The sequence below is a fragment of the Podarcis pityusensis genome (genome assembly GCF_964106645.2).
Source record: "Podarcis pityusensis genome assembly, chromosome: 3".
NCBI classification, from domain to species: domain Eukaryota; kingdom Metazoa; phylum Chordata; class Lepidosauria; order Squamata; family Lacertidae; genus Podarcis; species Podarcis pityusensis.
In genome coordinates this window covers 91264156-91284663 of record NC_138026.1, presented here as the reverse complement: position 1 = coordinate 91284663, position 20508 = coordinate 91264156, and the positions used below count along the sequence as shown (strand labels likewise).

The window sequence follows — 20508 nt, the reverse complement described above, 5'->3', positions numbered from 1 at the left end:
GTGGGTTCTTTGTCCTCCAAATATCAGTCAAATCCATATTGTCTGTCATTTCAAAAAAGGTTTTAGGTAGTCTGCCGTCTTTTGTAACATTTTGACTTTGTGACTTGTCCATGTTAGTTGATACGACCCCATTCATATCTCCCATCATTATGATGTTGTTGTAGTCCAGATAATCCAGCATTGTCTCCTGCAGCTTCTTGTAAAATTCCGATTTCCCTTCATTAGGTGCATAGATTCCTAATATCAACAGTTTCTCTCCTTGGTATTGTATCTCAATAGCCAAAATTCTTCCATGTTCATCTTTAAATAAGAATTTGGGTGACAGGCTCTCTTTTGCATATATCACCACGCCTCTCTTCTTAACTTTATCCGACGATACAAATTCCTGGCCCAATCTTTTGTTTATTAACACTTTTCTGTGGAGCCTCGTCACATGTGTTTCTTGTAAACAAATAATGTCCAATTGTTCTTTTTTTAATATATGAAATATTTTCTTCCTTTTTTCCGGAATGTTACAACCATTAATATTCCAACTCAACAATTGCAGAGACATCCTGAATTGATCTGGTTATTTCTCCAGGGGTGGTATCTTCTCTGGATCTTCAGGTTCCCCAGGTGCTGGTGTTGGTGCTGGCGTTGCCCCAGGCCCAGAAGGTAGTTCAATTCCTTTTTGAAGGTCCTCTCCGTGTGTAGACAAAAATTTGTCTCTCTCTTCCAATGTTCTAATTTTGACCTTTCTCCCTCTAAAGGTAAAAGATATTCCTTGGGGAAATTCCCACCTAAATGGAATTGCGTTGCTCCTTAGTAGTTTGACAAGTTCAGAGTAGGCGGCTCTAAGATCCAACAGTTGTCTTGGAATATCTTTGTAAATTTCAATTCTTCTGTCCAAAACCTCCAGTGACTTTCCGTAGTGTAGGCCCAAAATCTTGTCCCTTTCCTCCTTTGATCTCAATGTTATCAAACAGTCTCTGGGCCTCTCCTTCTTTGTAAATCTTCCAAGTCTGAAAGCTGACACAATTTTAAAATCCTTTTCTTCCAAATTCCAGAACTTGGAGAATTCTTTGGTCAAAAACTCAGCTAGATTTCCTTCTTCTGCCTCTTGTAGTGATCTAATCCTCAAATTATTCTCACGATTTCGCAGTTCTATCATAGAAAGATAGATCTGATGTTCCCCAACTTGTTTGGTGAGTGGTCTTACCTCTTGTTCTAAATTTTCCAATTTTTGTCTGGTATCCTCAGCCAATTTCCGATTTTCTGCTGTGGCCTCCGTTAACTGTCCAATTGCTTGTGTATTCTGTGCCACTTGTATAGTTAATTTATTTAGGCATTCTGTATTTTTGTCAATCTTTGCTGATTGCTCATCTGCTTTCTTGTCCAAAGCTTCCAATTTTTCAAAGATTTTGTCTAAAACAGAAGCAGATGCTCCTGAGGCCATATCTTCCAATTGTAACTGCTCTACTTCACCCTCTCCCTCTTTTGCCTGTGACAAGGCAACTTCTTCTACTTCTACTTCTGAGGGCAAAGTAGGTACAGATGATCTGCGTGTCTGCGAGGCTGAGGTTAGAGTTGTTAAAGTTGTTTGTCTAACTCTTCCTCTTCTTCTTGTGCCACTCATTCCAACGTTATCTATCAGTCAAGGTCACACTGAGTTATTCCCATGGGAATAGAAAGGCCCAGAGCAAGCAAACAACAAGGGAATCGAAAGTAAATGTAAATGTAAAGTCACTGTTTTAATCCAATCCTCTAGAGGGAGCTTAAAATGTCTTTCAGAGTCTAGTTTAGTATCCAGGAACCTTCAGATACAAATATTTAGCAGAGTTAATAAATAATCACTTTGTTACAGACAGTGCTTATTTGTCTCCAAAAAGAATGTTTCAAATTAGAAGGTCTCAGTACCCTCAGATTGTTGCAAGTTCCAATATACAATATCCAAATCTGCAATACTGACAGCTCAGTCTCTCAAAGCTCAGGCAGCTCCGGACCCTGGGTTTCACCTTTTGATTGTAATCCAATAAAAGGAGGAAAGTCAAGTGCAAATAATAATTCCAAATCTTTAACTTAAGATCTTTACTTTAGACTTGCAGGTTCAGTGGATGCTTAGATCTGTAAAGTTTAAAAACTCTTTCTTTCAGCCTCCACTCCTCCAGCTAGTTGCTTTTTTCAAGTTCAATGGCAGCGGAAGACGGACTTCCTGTTTCCACGTCTCTCCGCTTTCAGCCAAGTTCAACCAAGTTCAGATTTTTTGATTTAAAGTCTCTAATTTCAAGTGATTCAGTCTTTACTCACGAATAAGTTGATTTTCGTCCGAATCCGAATTTGACAGGAAAAGGGATCAGCGCTCACCGGCAGCAGCAGCGCGGCTTCGCTCCGCAGACTGTGAAACGGCTCTCAGCGCCGCAACCCCCCTCCACGCTCCGGAACCCCTTACGGGGTTCCTTTAGCGTTTGGAGGGTCACTTAAGGCGTCCACCGAGCCTCAAGACCACAGGCTCTTGCTGCCTGTGGTTTTCCGGAGTGGGTCTCCGCTTCGCCGTAGCGGACGACCCGTTGTCTGTGGAGCCTCCTCTCCCGTTCAGAAGAGGACCGCCATTGCCGTTCGCGCCGCCCCCGGAAGTCTGCAGCCCCAAGAATATTGCCCCTGAACTCTCAGGCTGAGAAACATTCCCCAACATTAAGCAAGGAGAGGATCCAAGCAGGAACAGTATCTGCATCCACAGTTAAATATAGTTCACCATGATGTGGCAATGAGGCCACTAGGTCCTCATCATTATTTAAACTGTGAGGCATTTTAAATTTCAAAAATGTAACAATTGTGGTATGTAAAAAATAAAGCTAAATAGAGATAGCTTTCTAAGAGAATGTATCATAACAGAGTTGGTTTGAAAACAACCTCCCCCTTAAACTAAGGCTATTTATAGCCTATGAATTATTTTCTCTATGCAAGCTTCTCTTCCCACAAGTTCTGCTGGCTGGAATTCTTGACATCCATTGAATCTTGAGAGAAACTAACTATAGTTTCCCTCTCTCTTTCTGCTATTCAATGACTGGATATTATAATGATAGAACACATGCTTTCACATCTGAGGTTTACTTCCTGGCATTTCCAGTTAAAGAATAAGCTGGGTGGGGGGAAAGTTCTGCTTGAGAAAGCTGTTATTAGCCAGAAAAGACAATATTGGACCAGTCTGATGCAGACTAAAACTGTATACGCACCTATGTTGATATCATTTGGTTATTGAACAAGGGAGATACTGGAATTATAAGTGTGACACTCAGGTTTTAAATTCCTTTTTTTTACTTATAACACACAAGTAATAAATGCTATTCATAAAGTCTAAGGAGTTTCCATCAACCATTACTAATATATGTCGCCTAAGGAACAAAATCCAAATATACCACAAAATATTACTGGTGCATTGATATACATAAGGATTTGTACACTCTTGGGCATTGTAGACGTATCCCAATCTAGTAATATGACCAAAGTACAGACCTATATGCTGAATGCTGAGATCCAGTCACAGGAACTCTTGGGCACATATAGATTATGGCATATTGTTCCCAGCAAGGGACCTATGCCTGGAAGTCTGGTTCTGCAAACAGAATTAGATTATTTCTAAACACAGAACTGTGTGCGAATTGTATATATGCCTAGTAGCTTTTATGGTACTCTGTAATCACATTTTTGGGTTTATCTGGTTGCAGAATCCATATCAAAACATCTTAGCAGACTAAAATCTGTATTTTAAAAGTTAGACATCAAAACTTGAAGGAAAGATCTTAAATCATTTTTGCAAGCAGGGTAATATTAAGCATACAAAGCAGAAGGAGTTTTGGAACTGGAAATGACACAGGTCCATGTTTTAGATTGGGCATTATTTCCCAAAATGTTCTGTGTTTAGAAATAATCTAGTTCTGCATTTATTTCATGATATTTTATTTCAATAATGGAAGCCAAAACTAATAATCTTAACAGAAGCTTGAGTATACATTTCTTGAGAGTCTTACCTCAGCTCTTTTCAGCATCTCCCATTTATTTAATATTTTCATGGCAAATACCTTATCTGCGTTTTTCAATTTTACCACTGCAACCTGAAAAGATAAAATTTGTTTTTAATATATATATATATATCTACAGTGTGTTCATAATACACCAATACATTTCCAGTGCAGTTCATTTTCACACAATCTTACTGCAAATAATGGTTGCATAACTTCAAATTTTACTGAAGAAATTTGGACCAACAGATGTTTAGATTTCACATATTCTGCAGTACCAAGTACTTAATGACATAATCACAAACTGAGTATATTACGATTTTACTGATTTGGCCAGCAGATTCTATGAAGAAAATAAGAAAGCAACAGCTCAGAGGGAACAGATCATGCAGTACAAAGCCCTGATAGAAACATTATGCCAAATATGATGAACTCTGATGCTAAAATGTGCCCCTTCAGACTTGAAATGCAAGATGGACAGATTTTTTAATGCTCCGTTGCATACCAAGTTCCCCTATATGTAAGAAGATTAGCATATCTGAGGTAGGCTGAACTACACTAAAACCCTATCTCTAATCTTTATTTATTAATTACATTTATTAGATACCCAACAGCTATCACTCTCAAGGCATCATACAAAGTGGAAGAGGGATTAAAACACCAGCAATTATGATACAGGATCCAACAATTACAAAAAATAGCAGCAACAGATTTAAAATGCAAGAAAAGTAAAAACGTATTTAAAAACTACAGAAACAGACGAATGATAACAGGAAATTTTAAAAGCAGCAGATTTTTGCCTGCCTGGGGAGTGTATTTCATAGACACAGAAGCATCACTGAGATAATTTACTACATTAAGTAGTGACCTGTTCCCACCTGCATAATGAAACAAGATACATAATTCTACTGTCTCAGTTATCATCTCAATCTGCATAATAAAAAAGAAATACCTTCAGTACGTTACCTGGGTAACCACTGCATCATGGCTCCTTCTTGTGCCATTGGGGTGACAGCAGAAGCCCAGGGGCCTGTGAGAGGAGTCCATGCTGTGGCTTGTTCCTATGCCAACACTGCTCCAGTTTCTAGAACAAGTCACAGCATGGACCCCTCCCATATATAGCCAGAGGTTTCTGATGTAACCTTCATGGTGTGAGGAACCACCACACTTGAAGCAGTTCCCAGGCCATGAATGCAAGGCTGGATCTAAATAAGTTTTCCCAAACCCACAAGACGGGACCCTGTGAACACCAAATTCCTGATTCTATAACACTTACTTTTATGTTATATCTGTTTTTATGATACTTTTTAAGGTTTGATGCTGCTTAAAGATTTTTAAATTTTAAGTTGTTCAGAAAAGCTGTTAAATAATTTGAATTCTATTAAATTGTAGTAAACATAAAACGAGAACTCAAAAGTCTAATCACAGCTTGTCACATAGCAGTAGGAGTACGCCACACCCAAAATGAAAATACTCAGTGATGAATGCATTTTAAATAGTCACATTCCATACTGCCATCACTCGGAAAGGAAACTCTCAATCAATTCAAAAAATATTAACAATTATTTTTGTTTCTACCTGTTTACACATCGGTACTCTGTGACAAAGATTTGTATCTGATTTTTCCGTTTGGGCTATTGACAAAAATAAAATAAGGTTGAACCTTGCCCTCTTGTCTATCTATCCATTCTTGGTGTGAGCCAATGAATTTGTGGGACAAATGCTGCAGCAGATGACAGCTTGATGAAAGTCTCTTTCATGAGCCCAAGCAAAGTCTCAGGCTAATACACCATGCTGAATTCTTATAAAAGTATAAAGCAGGAAACATGAAAAGTTGGATGGAATAGTTATTAGTTCCCAGAATTGCTATGGTATAATAATCAAGTCTGACCTCTTCCACAATCCTACACTTGTAAAAATAAAATAGAACCCGGGAATATATAAAAATGAAGGGACAGAAGAAAATGTTTAATTTAAACTTTGTTTTGAAAATGTTTGTGTCTACCACTAGTAATAGTTAAATGTACTTCTCATATAGTATACCTGGTACAGATTTTATAAGACTTCTTTTTCTTAAGTGTTTTACTGATCAGAACTAAAGTGTTCTTATCTAAAGATCTAAAAACTTCTCTAGAAGTTATCATAGCACTTTATTAGGGCACAGCTAAGGTAAAAGTAATCCTCAGAAGAAGATTATTTTATTTTTATAATTTATGTTATGCCACAGTTAAAAGTAATTGGTTGTACATGAATTTTCCCAGTTTACTGTTTTGTGTGCATTTACAAAACATAGAGATGGGCACATCAGTTTATGTTCATGCCACTTTGTATGTGTTCACAAATTCTGGAGTAATCTGCTAAAAACAATCACATTTAAACACATATTTTATATCAATGTACTGTATGTGATAAAATGTGTGTTACATTGTGAAAGACCTGCTGGACTAGCTAAACTGACAACAGGTCCTGCAAGCTTTCTTAACTTAAGCCATTTTGGAGGCAATACTAAAGTGATACTCTCAGGCTGCATTAAATTTGGTTCAGAATTAACAATGAATTTGACTTAGGAAGCAGGAGCTGGCTATGGTACTGTGCGTTCTTCCCCTAACCTCTCTCCTCCTAAACACAAATACACTACGTGATCCTGCCAGCTAACCAGAGATCACTCTTAATCCAGCATTTGAACTCAGAATGTGAAACTGGTTTTAAATCCTGTTTAAAAAAATTAACAACGGTGAACTTATTTCCACCTCTTCCTTCCTTTGTAAATTCATTAACTGGCTAACCTACCTCTTATTTTACTCCCAAACTGGGAGGCACAAGAGGACTGTGGAAATTTGCAAGCTTTCTGGTCTGGCCAGGCAATGGTCCAATCCATACCTTCCTCTTATTTTCTCTCAAAAGTATGGAGCAACGTCTGGCAAGCAGACAAGGCAGATTCTAACTTAGCAAAATCCTTGGTGAAATCCAAGGTTCAAATTAAAGTTCTTTATACATGAGATTCAAGATAAAGCAAGCAAGAAAAACAGGAGGTTGTTTTAAAATGAAAATAAACAGCATCTTATAACTAGCTCTTATACTTGAAACAGATACTAAAGTTAGTTTTAATAAGTTACATATGAACTGTAAGATACTTTAACACGCCAATCACAAGCAAGCAGGCAAAGCTTCCCCAAGTAAAACAAAGAAAAGGGTATTTCTGAAAACAATCTAGTTTTATTTTGTGTTCTAGGGGGCCAATGACAAAAAAGAGGGAAGCAAGTGACCAATCAGACAGGGTACAATGCTTTTCAGGTTTCACTAGTGATTTGAGGTTTCCAGAAAATTTAAATTGGAACATTTTCAGTTTGCATCAGAAAACTGTCATTGCTTAGAGAATAGCCTATTTTGCATGTTTCTTTGACTTATGTATTTAGCGAACAAAGCTAAAAACTTTGAAACTATCAAGCTTGCCTAATAATTATTTGAATCAATTCATTATTAGTAATGAATTTATGAAAAGGAAAGATTTCTGTGGAAAAATAAAGCACTGGAATGTTTTCTCCTTTCTTCCTGAAGACATTTTTATTGTAATTGTAACAGTTTTTTATTTCAACAGTGCTGTGGCTCTATGGGAACCTAAAAGGCAACAGGCAAATGGCAACATGGGTAAACAAAGAAAGAAAACAAGCAGAAATGAGAATGACAATGGAAAAGCAATTCAAAATAGTCTGACTTAAATCCAAATTTATAGTGCAAGGATAAAACTCTTCTTGTTCTAAAAGTGGTTTAAACTGAGAAAGTCCTAATATGTCAGAATGGATTGATTTAAATCACCAAAAATAGTAATTAAATATTTAGACTTAATCAAGTTTTTCTGCATTTTCAGAACAAAAGTACATACCAAGTGGTTGCTACAACAATTAAAAAGCATACTGATATGCAACTAAATAAAGCATTAGACCCACAATCCAAAATGTCTGGTTATGCAACCCACATGCCTTTTATATTACACGCAATCTGCTTATAGACAACGAAGGACAAGTGGGAAATTAATAAACTTCTGTTTGCCTCTATGTACATTTACCATGATAATTGCTAAGATCACGTACTTAGAAACAAGGAACACAATACAGTATGAGATAAGGGAGCTGGATTGTTGGCTAAAGACCCATAACTTTCCATAAACAAGAGTAGCAATTATTGGACAAAATTTCTTATTTTTTTCTCATGTAGGATTTAATTAAATGTGCCTTCTAAGATGGTTACAAATTGGAGTTTTTCAGGGAAGTAAAGAATATAAATTTCAAGTACATAAAATCTAGTGGGATCCAATGGGCAGAACTATTTTCATTGCAGGTGCTACGTGAACATATTCTTATGCTCACTTCTCCCAACACAAATCGATTCTCATTTCTGGCCAAAATTCTTGGAAAGCTAAAGAAATCTGCTGAGGGATCAATCATATTGGCTGGGATCCTCCACATCTCCCTTCTATCAATCTACTCTCAAGTGCTGGCAGAAGATTTTAAATAATTATACTTTAAAGGGTAAGAGACAACTTAAATTCTATACACGAAATCAGATGAGGGGGTGGGGATTGCCCAATACTGACTTGTATTATGAAGCATTCCAATTCCACCAACTTTGTTTCATGATATTAAAATCTTGTAAACATCGGACCACACTGTAGAAGGTATTGCTGAACCAAGGTCCACACCTTTTCGGAATGAGAACATGGCAGTACTACGAAAAATTGCTTTACTCTCAACACCTTTCAAACATGGGAAGTGTCTCCCATCTGCTCCTTATTATTTCAAGCTTAGAGATTTTTATAAGAGTAATATACCAGTCACCCAGGAACACCTCTGGGTGGACCTGAGACGCTTGGGTCTGGGCCTCACAAGGTTTGAGGCCATTTTGCTGATAGAGGGCAATCTGGGAAAGGATTGTTGGCTAATATATATAGGGAACTGACATACACTGCTGAGGGGCCCCTAACAGAATTGAGAAGTAAATGGGAGAAGGAGCTTGGAAACAAGACTGAGGACACACACACACACACACACACACACACACACACTTCACAAGCTTCAAAAGCTCTCTAACCAGCAGTTAAACAGCAAAGAAAAACAAAATCAAAGTGACAATTACACTATTTCATCCCTTCTCTGCAAAAGTCTGGTCACTGATTTATTAAATCTGAAAATTTAATATTTTTAAGTGTATTTTTCCTCCATGAACAGCCTGCTAAAAATGCTTGGTATGTGCTGATATAAACATTTTGGTTTTAGTCTGAAAGGAGAAAGAAGCCAAAATCCTTCTTCCAACTGTTTTCCATATTTCCCACAAACAGTAATGCTTCCTGGCTTGCTGTCAAACTTTTTCTGCCTCTTCACAAGGTTTGGTCTCTCATGTACTTGTACATCAACACATTGCCGTTCCTTCTTCAATTATTTTAATGGATGCAGCTATCTGGAGAGAAAAAAAATATGCTAACAGATTCCTACTGCTTCTTGGATAAGCAATGGTTTAAAAAGAAATACACTGGAAGTAGTAGGAATGTTAGTCATTTTGTGCTCATTTGGCTTTTAAGGGCAGCACACATCTGAATTTCATAAAATCAAAGAATTGTAGAGTTGGAAGGGACCCAGAGGGTCATCTAGTCCAATATTCAAATTCGCATAAATAATCCATGTCTTGGAATAAAGTGACACTGAGATGAAACATCCACACCCAATTCTTCATTCTAAATTAAGAAAAGCCTGGACTCCTTGTAGTATACCCCAGGGATTTCCCCTGTAAACTATCCCAAGTTATGCAGACTGAAGGTCTGATACCAAGGAACTGTAATTAACTCCTCTCGTCTTGCAGTCTCTTGCTCCAGCAAGAAGCCTTTGCAAAGCAGAGGGATTTCGTGTAAACCACCATCTCATCCCTCAATGACACCCCTCCTCCTCTCCACCCTGCCCCACATCTGCAAGAAGATCTTAATTTGGTCTGGAAGACTACAGTACTTGAAAAGCCTGTATTGGCTTAAGTCTCCCTATACTACATAGAGCTCAGGATCATGCTGCCTAAGGGTTAGAAATTATCAGCAGATATAAAACTCTCCTGTGAAATGTTGCTATTCTCTTTAGCTCCCCTAAAAATTACACACTTTCCAAAAAGGAATATTAGAGTTCAATTTTGCAATAGACTAAATTTCAGTGACAACTGCAATTATCCTGAATAATTGGTTAAACCTTGTCCAAAGCCTGGAGAAGAGGAGGTTAAGGGGTGATATGATAGCCATGTTCAAATATATAAAAGGATGTCACATAGAGGAGGGAGAAAGGTTGTTTTCTGCTGCTCCAGAGAAGCGGACACGGAGCAATGGATCCAAACTACAAGAAAGAAGATTCCACCTAAACATTAGGAAGAACTTCCTGACAGTAAGAGCTGTTTGACAGTGGAATTTGCTGCCAAGGAGTGTGGTGGAGTCTCCTTCTTTGGAGGTCTTTAAGCAGAGGCTTGACAACCATATGTCAGGAGTGCTCTGATGGTGTTTCCTGCTTGGCAGGGGGTTGGACTCGATGGCCCTTGTGGTCTCTTCCAACTCTATGATTCTATGATTCAAACCCTTCAGAGTATAGAGACAGAACATTTCATCCAGAAGCAGGCATGCTCAGTCTGGTTCATTTACTTTATGATGGAGATGTTATCTGTACTAACAAGTCCAACACATGTACACAAAAGGGAAGTTAGGGTTCAGACAAATGCCACATCTCATTGAAACACATCACAAATCTTATATTTTGTGAAGTATTTCTTTTGTCTGCCCTGACTCTACTTCCAATCAAGCTCTAAAAAAATGAGAAAGGACAAAACCTTTCTCTCTACATAGTCTCTCCATCTAATGTTTCTGTAAACTTCTATTATGTATTATTTCTAAGACAAACAAAAAAAGCCCCCAAAACATGGACTTGCATCATAAGGAGGGTGTTCCAACTTCATGAAGGTTTTGTTTGTCCTTTCTGTACCTTTTCCTGCTCATGGATATTCTTTTTAAGACGAGGCAACCAGAATTGTACACAGCATTTTCAACACAGCCATACCATATACATTTTTAAGGGTACTTGTTAGCCCCCCTCCCCCTTTCTTAAGCCCAAACATGGGATTTTCGTTGTTCACAGATGCTGCACACTGAGTTGACATTTTAATGGAACTATTAATCATTACCATACTGAAATTTTAGTGTTGTATGGGTACTACCAAACCAGTGAAACACAAGCTCAGACTGAGCCTACTCCCCTAAAAGGAAGTGGCAGTAGTGCCAAAGAACTTGCTAGCAGCAACAGCAGAAGTACCAGTTGCCACAGGAACCCAGGCCAGCACAGCTGTACCAACCAAGTTGAAGGGAGCAACACAAAGTGCCATCGCAATGGGAATGGTGCAGTGTCTGAGGCCAGAACAAAATGATGCTTCATGGGAGCATGTGCAGCTTTCACTGACCTACTTCTAGCAAAGAGACCAATGTTAGCCTCAAGAGACAAAGACTGAATTGGGAACATATCCCCCGCCCCTGCCACACACGCGCACACACACACAGAAGGCAGGAGGAGGGTGCTGGCAGAATTCCTGCAAAGAATGAGCAGGAAGCTGAAGGAGCTGCAGAGACAAGAACAAGGACTTAGCCACCCTGGGTAACATTCTCAGTCTGCCTCATGTCCTTTAAGGATGGTGTCATCCACAAACATGGGAACCTCACAGTTCACACCTACTTTCTGCAGGTAGCATCATGTTACTCTAGAACAGGGTGATCCAACCCACGGCTCACAAGCCACCTGCCTTTTATGGCAGCCCTTGGCAAGAAAAAAACATACTAAAACCTTAAAAAGTTGTGGTTTTCTCATACATTGTTAACAAAAGCACATACATCTGTTTGTGTACTAAATTTGTTTAATAATTAAATATATTAAATCTATTGTGTGTTTATATATTTAATTAAGTATATAAATTGTGTATATTAAGTATATTGCAAACGCTTTAAATAATGATATGTAAATTTAATTCAGTGTATGGCTTGCGGGTTCTGTGATGAAGTACTCTTGCAACCCGCTTGGTATGAAAAGTTGGACTGCTGTGATCTAGAATCTGGGAGAACCTAGTGCTTACTTACATCCATTGCAAAAACTGTCTTTTTACACCTATCCCACTAAACAGACTTAAGAAACTGCTATAGCAAAGGTCTTTCCAGATCATTCTTCCTTCCAGTACTGTGACCATATAGAACCATAGAACCATAGAATCATAGAGTTGGAAGAGACCACAAGGGCCATCGAGTCCAACCCCCTGCCAAGCAGGAAACACCATCAGAGCACTCCTGACATATGGTTGTCAAGCCTCTGCTTAAAGACCTCCAAAGAAGGAGACTCCACCACACTCCTTGGCAGCAAATTCCACTGTCAAACAGCTCTTACTGTCAGGAAGTTCTTCCTAATGTTTAGGTGGAATCTTCTTTCTTGTAGTTTGGATCCATTGCTCCGTGTCCGCTTCTCTGGAGCAGCAGAAAACAACCTTTCTCCCTCCTCTATGTGACATCCTTTTATATATTTGAACATGGCTATCCTATCACCCCTTAACCTCCTCTTCTCCAGGCTAAACATGCCCAGCTCCCTTAGCCGTTCCTCCTAAGGCATCGTTTCCAGGCCTTTGACCATTTTGGTTGCCCTCCTCTGGACACGTTCCAGTTTGTCAGTGTCCTTCTTGAACTGTGGTGCCCAGAACTGGACACAGTACTCCAGGTGAGGTCTGACCAGAGCAGAATACAGTGGCACTATTACTTCCCTTGATCTAGATGCTATACTCCTATTGATGCAGCCCAGAATTGCATTGGCTTTTTTAGCTGCCGCGTCACACTGTTGGCTCATGTCAAGTTTGTGGTCAACCAAGACTCCTAGATCCTTTTCACATGTACTGCTCTCAAGCCAGGTGTCCCCCATCTTGTATTTGTGCCTCTCATTTTTTTTGCCCAAGTGCAATACTTTACATTTCTCCCTGTTAAAATTCATCTTGTTTGTTTTTGCCCAGTTCTCTAATCTGTCAAGGTCGTTTTGAAGTGTGATCCTGTACTCTGGGGTGTTAGCCACCCCTCCCAGTTTGGTGTCATCTGCAAATTTGATCAAGATGCCCCTTGAGTCCATCATCCAAGTCGTTGATAGTGATAGCTTTAGAAAGACTGTACAAAATGTTCAGCCCACAAATCCTTAAATATGCAAAGCAAATAAACAAACAAACAAAGTGACATTAGTAATGAGGTCCTAATGCCCCTACAAAAATTAAGTGCAGAAAACCAACAAGACCAAAAAACTGTGGAATGAATTGAATTCAAGTGTCCAACAGGGCATACAATGCATTTCCACATCAAAAAAGCTTAGAAGTATATGCTGTGATTTAGCTGTACGTATGATGCTTCCACAGGCCTATTCAACATCTAAATAACTCTTACCTCCCCAAAGGCTCCTCGGCCAATCACCTTCAAGATTTCAAAGTCTTCTTTATGTAGTCGCATCTGTTTCACTTTAGACGTGAAAGGCTTGGCTGGAACAAAGGAAAATATCAATCATTTTAGGCAGAGTAACAATATTAATATATTAAAAACCTGTACACGACTAACATTTAAGAATGAGTGCTATAACCCATTATCTATCAAAAACTAATCAAAATTATCAGGATTTGACAACATGTTCACAGTAGAGATCATTCCAAATACATACAGCAAGTATTTGCAAGACCTCTATGGTATTTACATTTTTTTTTTTAATTTAAATCCTTTATTAGGCATAGCACACCACACACTAACAAACAAACATCATATACAGACTGTATAAAATACGGGCTCAGCGAACACAATTTATCCCAGTCCTATTCTTAACTCCAAGAAATAGGTATTTACATATTACCGTCTGCAGAAATATTTGAAGTTAAAATCTTTTTGAGCTTTTTTTTGGGGGGGAGGACTAAGTTGTTGAGTCCCCCCCCCTTTTTTTGGCCAAAGTTGCTGAGCTTTTTTGCAAAATCACAAATAAATTAGAATGTTTTTGAGCTATTTATTAGGAAAATCAGCAAAAACGATGCTGCCAAACATCAGTTGCCATATGTTCCCGGACATTTAGCTGATTTCTGGCCGGATACTGCTTTCAACTGTGCTATTCCAGTTGTGCCCAGGAAATTCTGGACATATGGCACCCTTAAGCTAGAAGGTTGTTCATCTATCCAAATCAAAATGGGAGCAATCTACAGTTATTTAAAGTTTAAAATTAAATAAACAGGATTGGGAAATACTATCATGAATTTCCATATTGTAGCTATTTGATACCTTAAAGAGCTATGCAAAAGAATAGACTCTGGAAAAGAACTGTGGTTTGTAATGTGGGGATTGTGGAAAGCTTCACCTGTCAATTTTTTCTCTTTTTTCTGGCTCTCCTTTTCTCTGGTCATTCTACAGAACTCACAAAACACAAAGGCTGAGAAAATAGAACTGACAGTCTAAACAAAATGGATAGTCTGTGATAAACTGTCATGAGATAGAAGAGGTAACTCATTATAAACACATTTCAGCTATAACCTAAGAGGAGTCCAACTTGGAGAGTTATGGGCAGAGCCCTTCATATTAGTTATGTTGTCCACTGAAGTCAAAATTTCCCCACCAGCTCACAGCCATTTGAACACTAGAGGAAAGAGCCATAGCTCAGTGGTGGTGTGTCTGCTTTGCATGCAAAGAATCCTAGGCTCAATCCCTGCCATCTCCAGGTCGGGCTGGGAATGTCCCCCACATGGAAGCCACTGACTATCAGTGGAAGCAATACTAAGCTAGATATGACTAGCTGTCTGACTCAGTATGAGACAGCTTCCTATGTATGATTTCGAGAACCCAGAAATGCTCCTGCAAGTTATCCTTGTGCCAAGGATACTTCAGAAATTAAGCACCTGAGCAATTTAAGCACTTTGTGGGCTGTGGTAGAGCCATCTGCTTTGAATGCAAAAGGTTCCATCTTCAGTATCCGCATATAGGTTTGGAATAGGCTCATATGCAAAACCTTTGAGAGTTGCTGCCATTGTTGATACTACTGACCTACATGGGCTCGTAGTCTAAGTGTAAGGCAGCTTCCTACATTCTTAAGAAACAGGGTGTAAGAAAAAGTATCCTTTCAAGGAAAATGTACATATTGAAAATATAGGAGTCAATCTGAATTTATGATGCAAGTTTCTTAATTTTAATATTTTAGACTACTCCTCTAACCCCCTGATCTCTTTGTGTATTTGATATTAGATTCCTCATGTCTCTACTTCTCCTTAGATTTAACCAAGTAATTGACAATCTAATCTACATACTGCTTGTATAATGTTTCTTTTGGGTTTTTTTAACTGTAACTTTTTTTCATTCTATTTTTTTTTAAATAATATTTATTGATAATTTCAAAATTACAAGAAAAATAAAAAACAAAAAACAACACTACAATACAAAAAAAAGAAAAAAGAAAAAGAAGACAATAAAAAAGAGAAAAGCACAAAAAGTGAAAACCAATATGGCAATACAGCAATAAAAAAAAAGAGTAAAAAGAAGAACCAAAAAAAAAAAAAAAAACACCACAAATCCCAAACTGCATATCCATAATTTCCATTTGCTTGTTTCGTTGACCTCCTCACACCTCCGTTTTTGTGTTCTAGTTTAGTAATTATTTCAGCAAATTCTTTCCCTCTTTCTCAATTTTTGTTATAAAATTTATCTTAACAATTTAACCTAATAATTAACTCAACAAATCCTTACCATCTTTCCCCATATTCTATTATTCAGATTACCTTAATTTATTTAACCTTATCTTACCCCTAAGTGCCTTAAAACTAAAATCTTAAATTTCAAATATACATAGCTCCTGATATCATTTCTGCTAGGGTCATATAATTTCATTCCCACATTTTCCCTAATATTCATTAGCTGATTCTAAAATAAAAAAGTTTCCATTATAAATTCTCTTCCAATCATCATCCAGCGTCTCTTCTTCCTGGTCTCGGGTCATGTCAGTCCTTATTGTCCATTCCGTCTAGTCCATCAACCTGGAAGCCTTATGTCCGAGGCCCTTAAATCTCTTCCATGTCCCTTCTGCAACTCTTCTTCATCTTGTTTGTACTTGCCCTTTTCCTTGTCTCTTGTTGGTCTCTGTCTTAGTTTCTTTCTTTTCTCATTGAGGAGTAGGTCTCTGGGGGATTCCAACCCAAAATTGTCTCCATCACCCTTCATCCAGCTCACCCATTCCCCACAGTCCCACTCCCCACAGTCCTCGATATAATCCAAAATAAATTTAAAATCAAATTTCAAGATATCTCCAAAGCTAGGAACCTCCTCATCTGCAGACTCCCCTTGGCCCACTCCAACTTCAATCTTCGATAGCAGCGGCTTATGCTCCTGTAGGGTCTCGGGTCTCTCCATTTGTACTATTTGAGGTGCAGCCGCATCCTCCTCCATTGTCAACTGCACTTGCCCAGTCGGTACAGATTGATAGGTTGGTTCTTGGATGATTTCTGTATCAATGTTATTAACCACAACAGTCAAATCCATTTTCTCATTCATCAAGTCCATCTTTTCATGCATCTGTTCCAGCAAAGCATTTGTCTTGCATAGAGCAAGCAGCCAGTCTTTCTCCCAGCTCATCTTTGTTCAAGGTCAGAAAAGACTGTTCCCACAGTCTTAATCTCACAGATGTTGGGTCTCAAATATGCTGCAACAACAATTTAGCAAGCTCCCTCTAGAGGAGACAATCTACTTGTATCCATTTTTTTTTTAAAGACAAAGGAAAGTTACTTTCATTTTTCAGATATTTCAGACGTTTTTCAGATATTTTGTTTCTTTAGGATGCAAAAGGCAACATTAGAATCAACTTGTTTCTCTTCATTGGCTATCTGTCAAAGTGTTACGTTCACAGTCAATGAACCTCTCCAACAGTTTCTGTCTCTGGCACCCCGTTCCCAGGTTAGAGACGGTGGAAACTTATCCTTCTTCACTCCCTCTCCTGCTAGGGTTAAAGAGAGTCCCCCCCCTTTTCTCCTGCTTCCAAGGGGGGTTTCAGTGGTTCTAAATGAAGGGAATTTAGTCCTTTTTTGACAGCTTCCCGGCTTTAGCTTGCAAAATTTTTGCTTTAGTCTATATACAAAAAAGCGGAAGGCGGACTTCCTGTTTGCACCTTCCCGCTTCGATATCGAATTAAAACAATTTCTTGATCCAATTTTCCGTTTCTACTCACGGGTACTTGTTTTAAGTCCAATTGTCCACAGGAAAAAGTCAGTGCTCTCTGGCAATGGCTGTGCGGCTTCACTCCATGAAAGTAGCAGTCAGTTCGTAGCACCACGCTTCTCACCCCACTTCCCTCCGGAGCCCCTAGATGGGATTCCCCGCGAGTAGGGGGGCGCTTCTGGTGCCCTGCCGAACCCCACGTTCCCAGGCTTCCTCCGCCTGGGATTTCTAGCGGGTCCCCACCTTCGCCGCGGCGGGAAGACCCAGTTTTCACGGAGCCCGTTCCTCCAGTCGGAGGAACTCCGCCATTCACCAATGGCGCTGACCCGGAAGTCCCTTTTTTTCATTCTAAACTTTGGTTTGTTGTTTGGCTATTGTTGTTGTTTAGTCGTTTAGTCGTGTCCGACTCTTCGTGACCCCATGGACCAGAGCACGCCAGGCACTCCTGTCTTCCACTGCCTCCCGCAGTTTGGTCAGACTCATGTTTGTAGCTTCGAGAACACTGTCCAACCATCTCGTCCTCTGTCGTCCCCTTGTCCTTGTGCCCTCAATCTTTCCCAACATCAGGGTCTTTTCCAGGGAGTCTTCTCTTCTCATGAGGTGGCCAAAGTATTGGAGCCTCAGCTTCGCGATCTGTCCTTCCAGTGAGCACTCAGGGCTGATTTCCTTAAGAATGGATACATTTGATCTTCTTGCAGTCCATGGGACTCTCAAGAGTCTCCTCCAGCACCATAATTCAAAAGCATCAATTCTTCGGCGATCAGCCTTCTTTATGGTCCAGCTCTCACTTCCATACATCACTAAAACCATGGCTTTAACTATATGAGTTTGGCTATTAATTCCCCCTTATATGAATGGTGCACAATGACTCTTAGCTAAAGATCTCAAACACGTGCTGGTGGAGTGTACATTCATGTGTATGTGCAGGCGAGGTCATGCATTAATAAGAAGCTGTCGTGGGAATACTTGAAAAATAAGCACTGGTAAAAGTAGTTGGGGGGGGGTAACTTCTAAAATATGCCTGTGCTACATCTGATGATTTATGATATCACTACATCTTTAATAATGTTTAGAATACTTTTCATGACTAAGAAAATAGTTAAGGAACTATGTGACCATAGGGTTCCATAAAGACAGATAGTGCAAGAATAATTAATTCCCTGGGCCATTTATTTTTGAACAGCTCTAACTTGAGAGGTCAATTTGCTGTATCATCAACATCATCATAATTTCTCTGCCATGGAAACATCTGCAGTCTTTGCAGCAGCAAAATCATTAAGAAAAAAAACTCAGTGGCCAAACTATGATGTTCTCTCACAGCAGTTTCATTGCTTGGTCAGCGAAGAGGTCTGAGCAAGCAGCTACTGCTTACTGGATAAGAACATAAGAAAAATTCTGCTGGGTCAGACCAAGGATCAACCTAGCACATCATCACATTTCTAATATTAAAAATGCAGATACTTTTAAGAATCCCGCAAGCAGATCGTGAAAGCAACAGTCCTTGTCATTTTGCTTCCTTTATCACCACTGAACATAAACAAAGCTTCTATCATGTCACCTCTCGCTCACCTTTTTTTTAAATCAAAAAGCCCAAATGCAACTTTTCATTACACCTGGCGAACTGGAATCTTGTGCAGATGAAACAAGCAGAAGAGTACAACATTGACCTCTAATGAAGTTTGCTGCCCTGCCACAGAAGAGTACCAATCATTGCCCACCCACTTTAAAATTAAACCAGGAGCATTTCTAAAGTGAATCTACTTCCTAATATAAGGGTATTTAACCAAATCCTATGGACTAACGCATTAACTTTTCAATCAAAATGTGTGTTGTACAGGCTACTACAGAGGATGTTGACATGGGACTCCATCTTATCAAGTTCACACACATTACTGCCTCCCACAAAACCAGCAGGACTTAGAATTCTGGCTCTCCGTGACTGATTCTGGAAGAAGATCAGAAGGGCAGTGCTATAGGGCTTACTGGCTCTGGAAATATGATGTGGGAGGATCAGAACTAGAGGAAACAGAGCAGACAAGCAGGGATCAGGTAAACATAGAATTCAGACTGAACATTCTTAGTGCATACAGCAGGCTTAGCTTACAGAAGGGATGGAACAGAAAAAAATTCCACAAACGCAGAGACCGAGAACCACAAGATGAGATGCAATTAAGAAAAACTCCTGTCATGCGCTGTTGACCAGCCTGTCAGCAATCACTTTCTACTTAAGAGGGGGCAGGACTATAGTTCAATGTTCCAGCACATGCTTTGTAGGCAGATGTGCACAGGTTCCATTCCTGGCAACTTAAAAATGATCAGATAGAAGGTGTTAGAAAAGACATCCACGTAAAGCCTCAAAGAGTTGCTGGCAGTTAGCATAGACTAGACAGAAAAATGATCTGACCTTTTAAGGTAGATTCCTATGTTCCTTTTACAGGGCAGAGAGAGTCAAGAATAGCCAGATGAGTCCAGTTTGTGTTTAACTGTCAGTCAAAAACATAGGAAGGAGGACTGGTTTCTGTCATATAGTGGAACATACATCCAACCCATTCATGACTGTGCTCTGGACAAAACACACTGAAAAGTGTGCCTTGCAAAAAGTAATTCACAGTGGGAAAGTGGCCAAATAAAAATGGCCCTCAGGCTCTTCTGATTTGGACTCTGAAGCCAACACAGCAAGGCATGATGCTGTTACACAGGAAATCTACAAAATACTGCTGCAGTGCAGATGGATGATGGCAGCAATGTGCAAGAGGAATTTCGCTGTGCAACCCTTCCTTCTTAATAAAGGCAAAGAAAAAGTGCAGAGAATGAAGGGAAGGATAGACACACATATACTATAACAGAATACAGACTCCAAAAACGGTCAAAACAACAGCCGGGGGGAGAGGGGGGAGCGACACAGAAATTTGGTTTGCAAGTCTGAGCTATCAAAGCCAAAACAGGGAAGAAAAACAAAAGATGGAATGAAGAAGAGTGAATCAACCCTTCACACACAAGCACACATATATTCTAAAGGCACTTAAAAAAAGAAGACTGCAACTGCCTGCCAATTTTCTGTCTAGCAGATGAGGGAAAACCCTATAGTCTGCAGGAATGGCAGCTGGGTAACAGAATGTTATTTACACCAAGGTTAAAAAAGAAAGAAAAAGCCACAAACATCTCTCTCAATTTTAACAGTTATTACTCTGTTTTCACTCTTTAGAATCATTCTTCACATACTTTTCCTGACAAACAGAAAAGTGCCAACATCTGGAA

General features: G+C 39.2%; 1 protein-coding gene across 5 annotated transcripts in view; it reads right to left on the bottom strand.

Annotated features, from left to right (window-relative positions):
* Positions 1–20508, bottom strand: part of CDC42BPA (CDC42 binding protein kinase alpha) — a 168479-nt gene that overhangs the window by 111043 nt on the left and 36928 nt on the right. For all 5 annotated transcript variants that reach the window (XM_081000088.1, XM_081000089.1, XM_081000085.1 and 2 more), the window contains exons 2-3: positions 13468–13559; positions 4008–4091 (exon numbers count right to left, since the gene is read on the bottom strand). In XM_081000088.1, coding sequence (XP_080856214.1) covers positions 4008–4091; positions 13468–13559 — 176 coding nt within the window. The remainder of the gene's footprint in view (positions 1–4007; positions 4092–13467; positions 13560–20508) is intronic.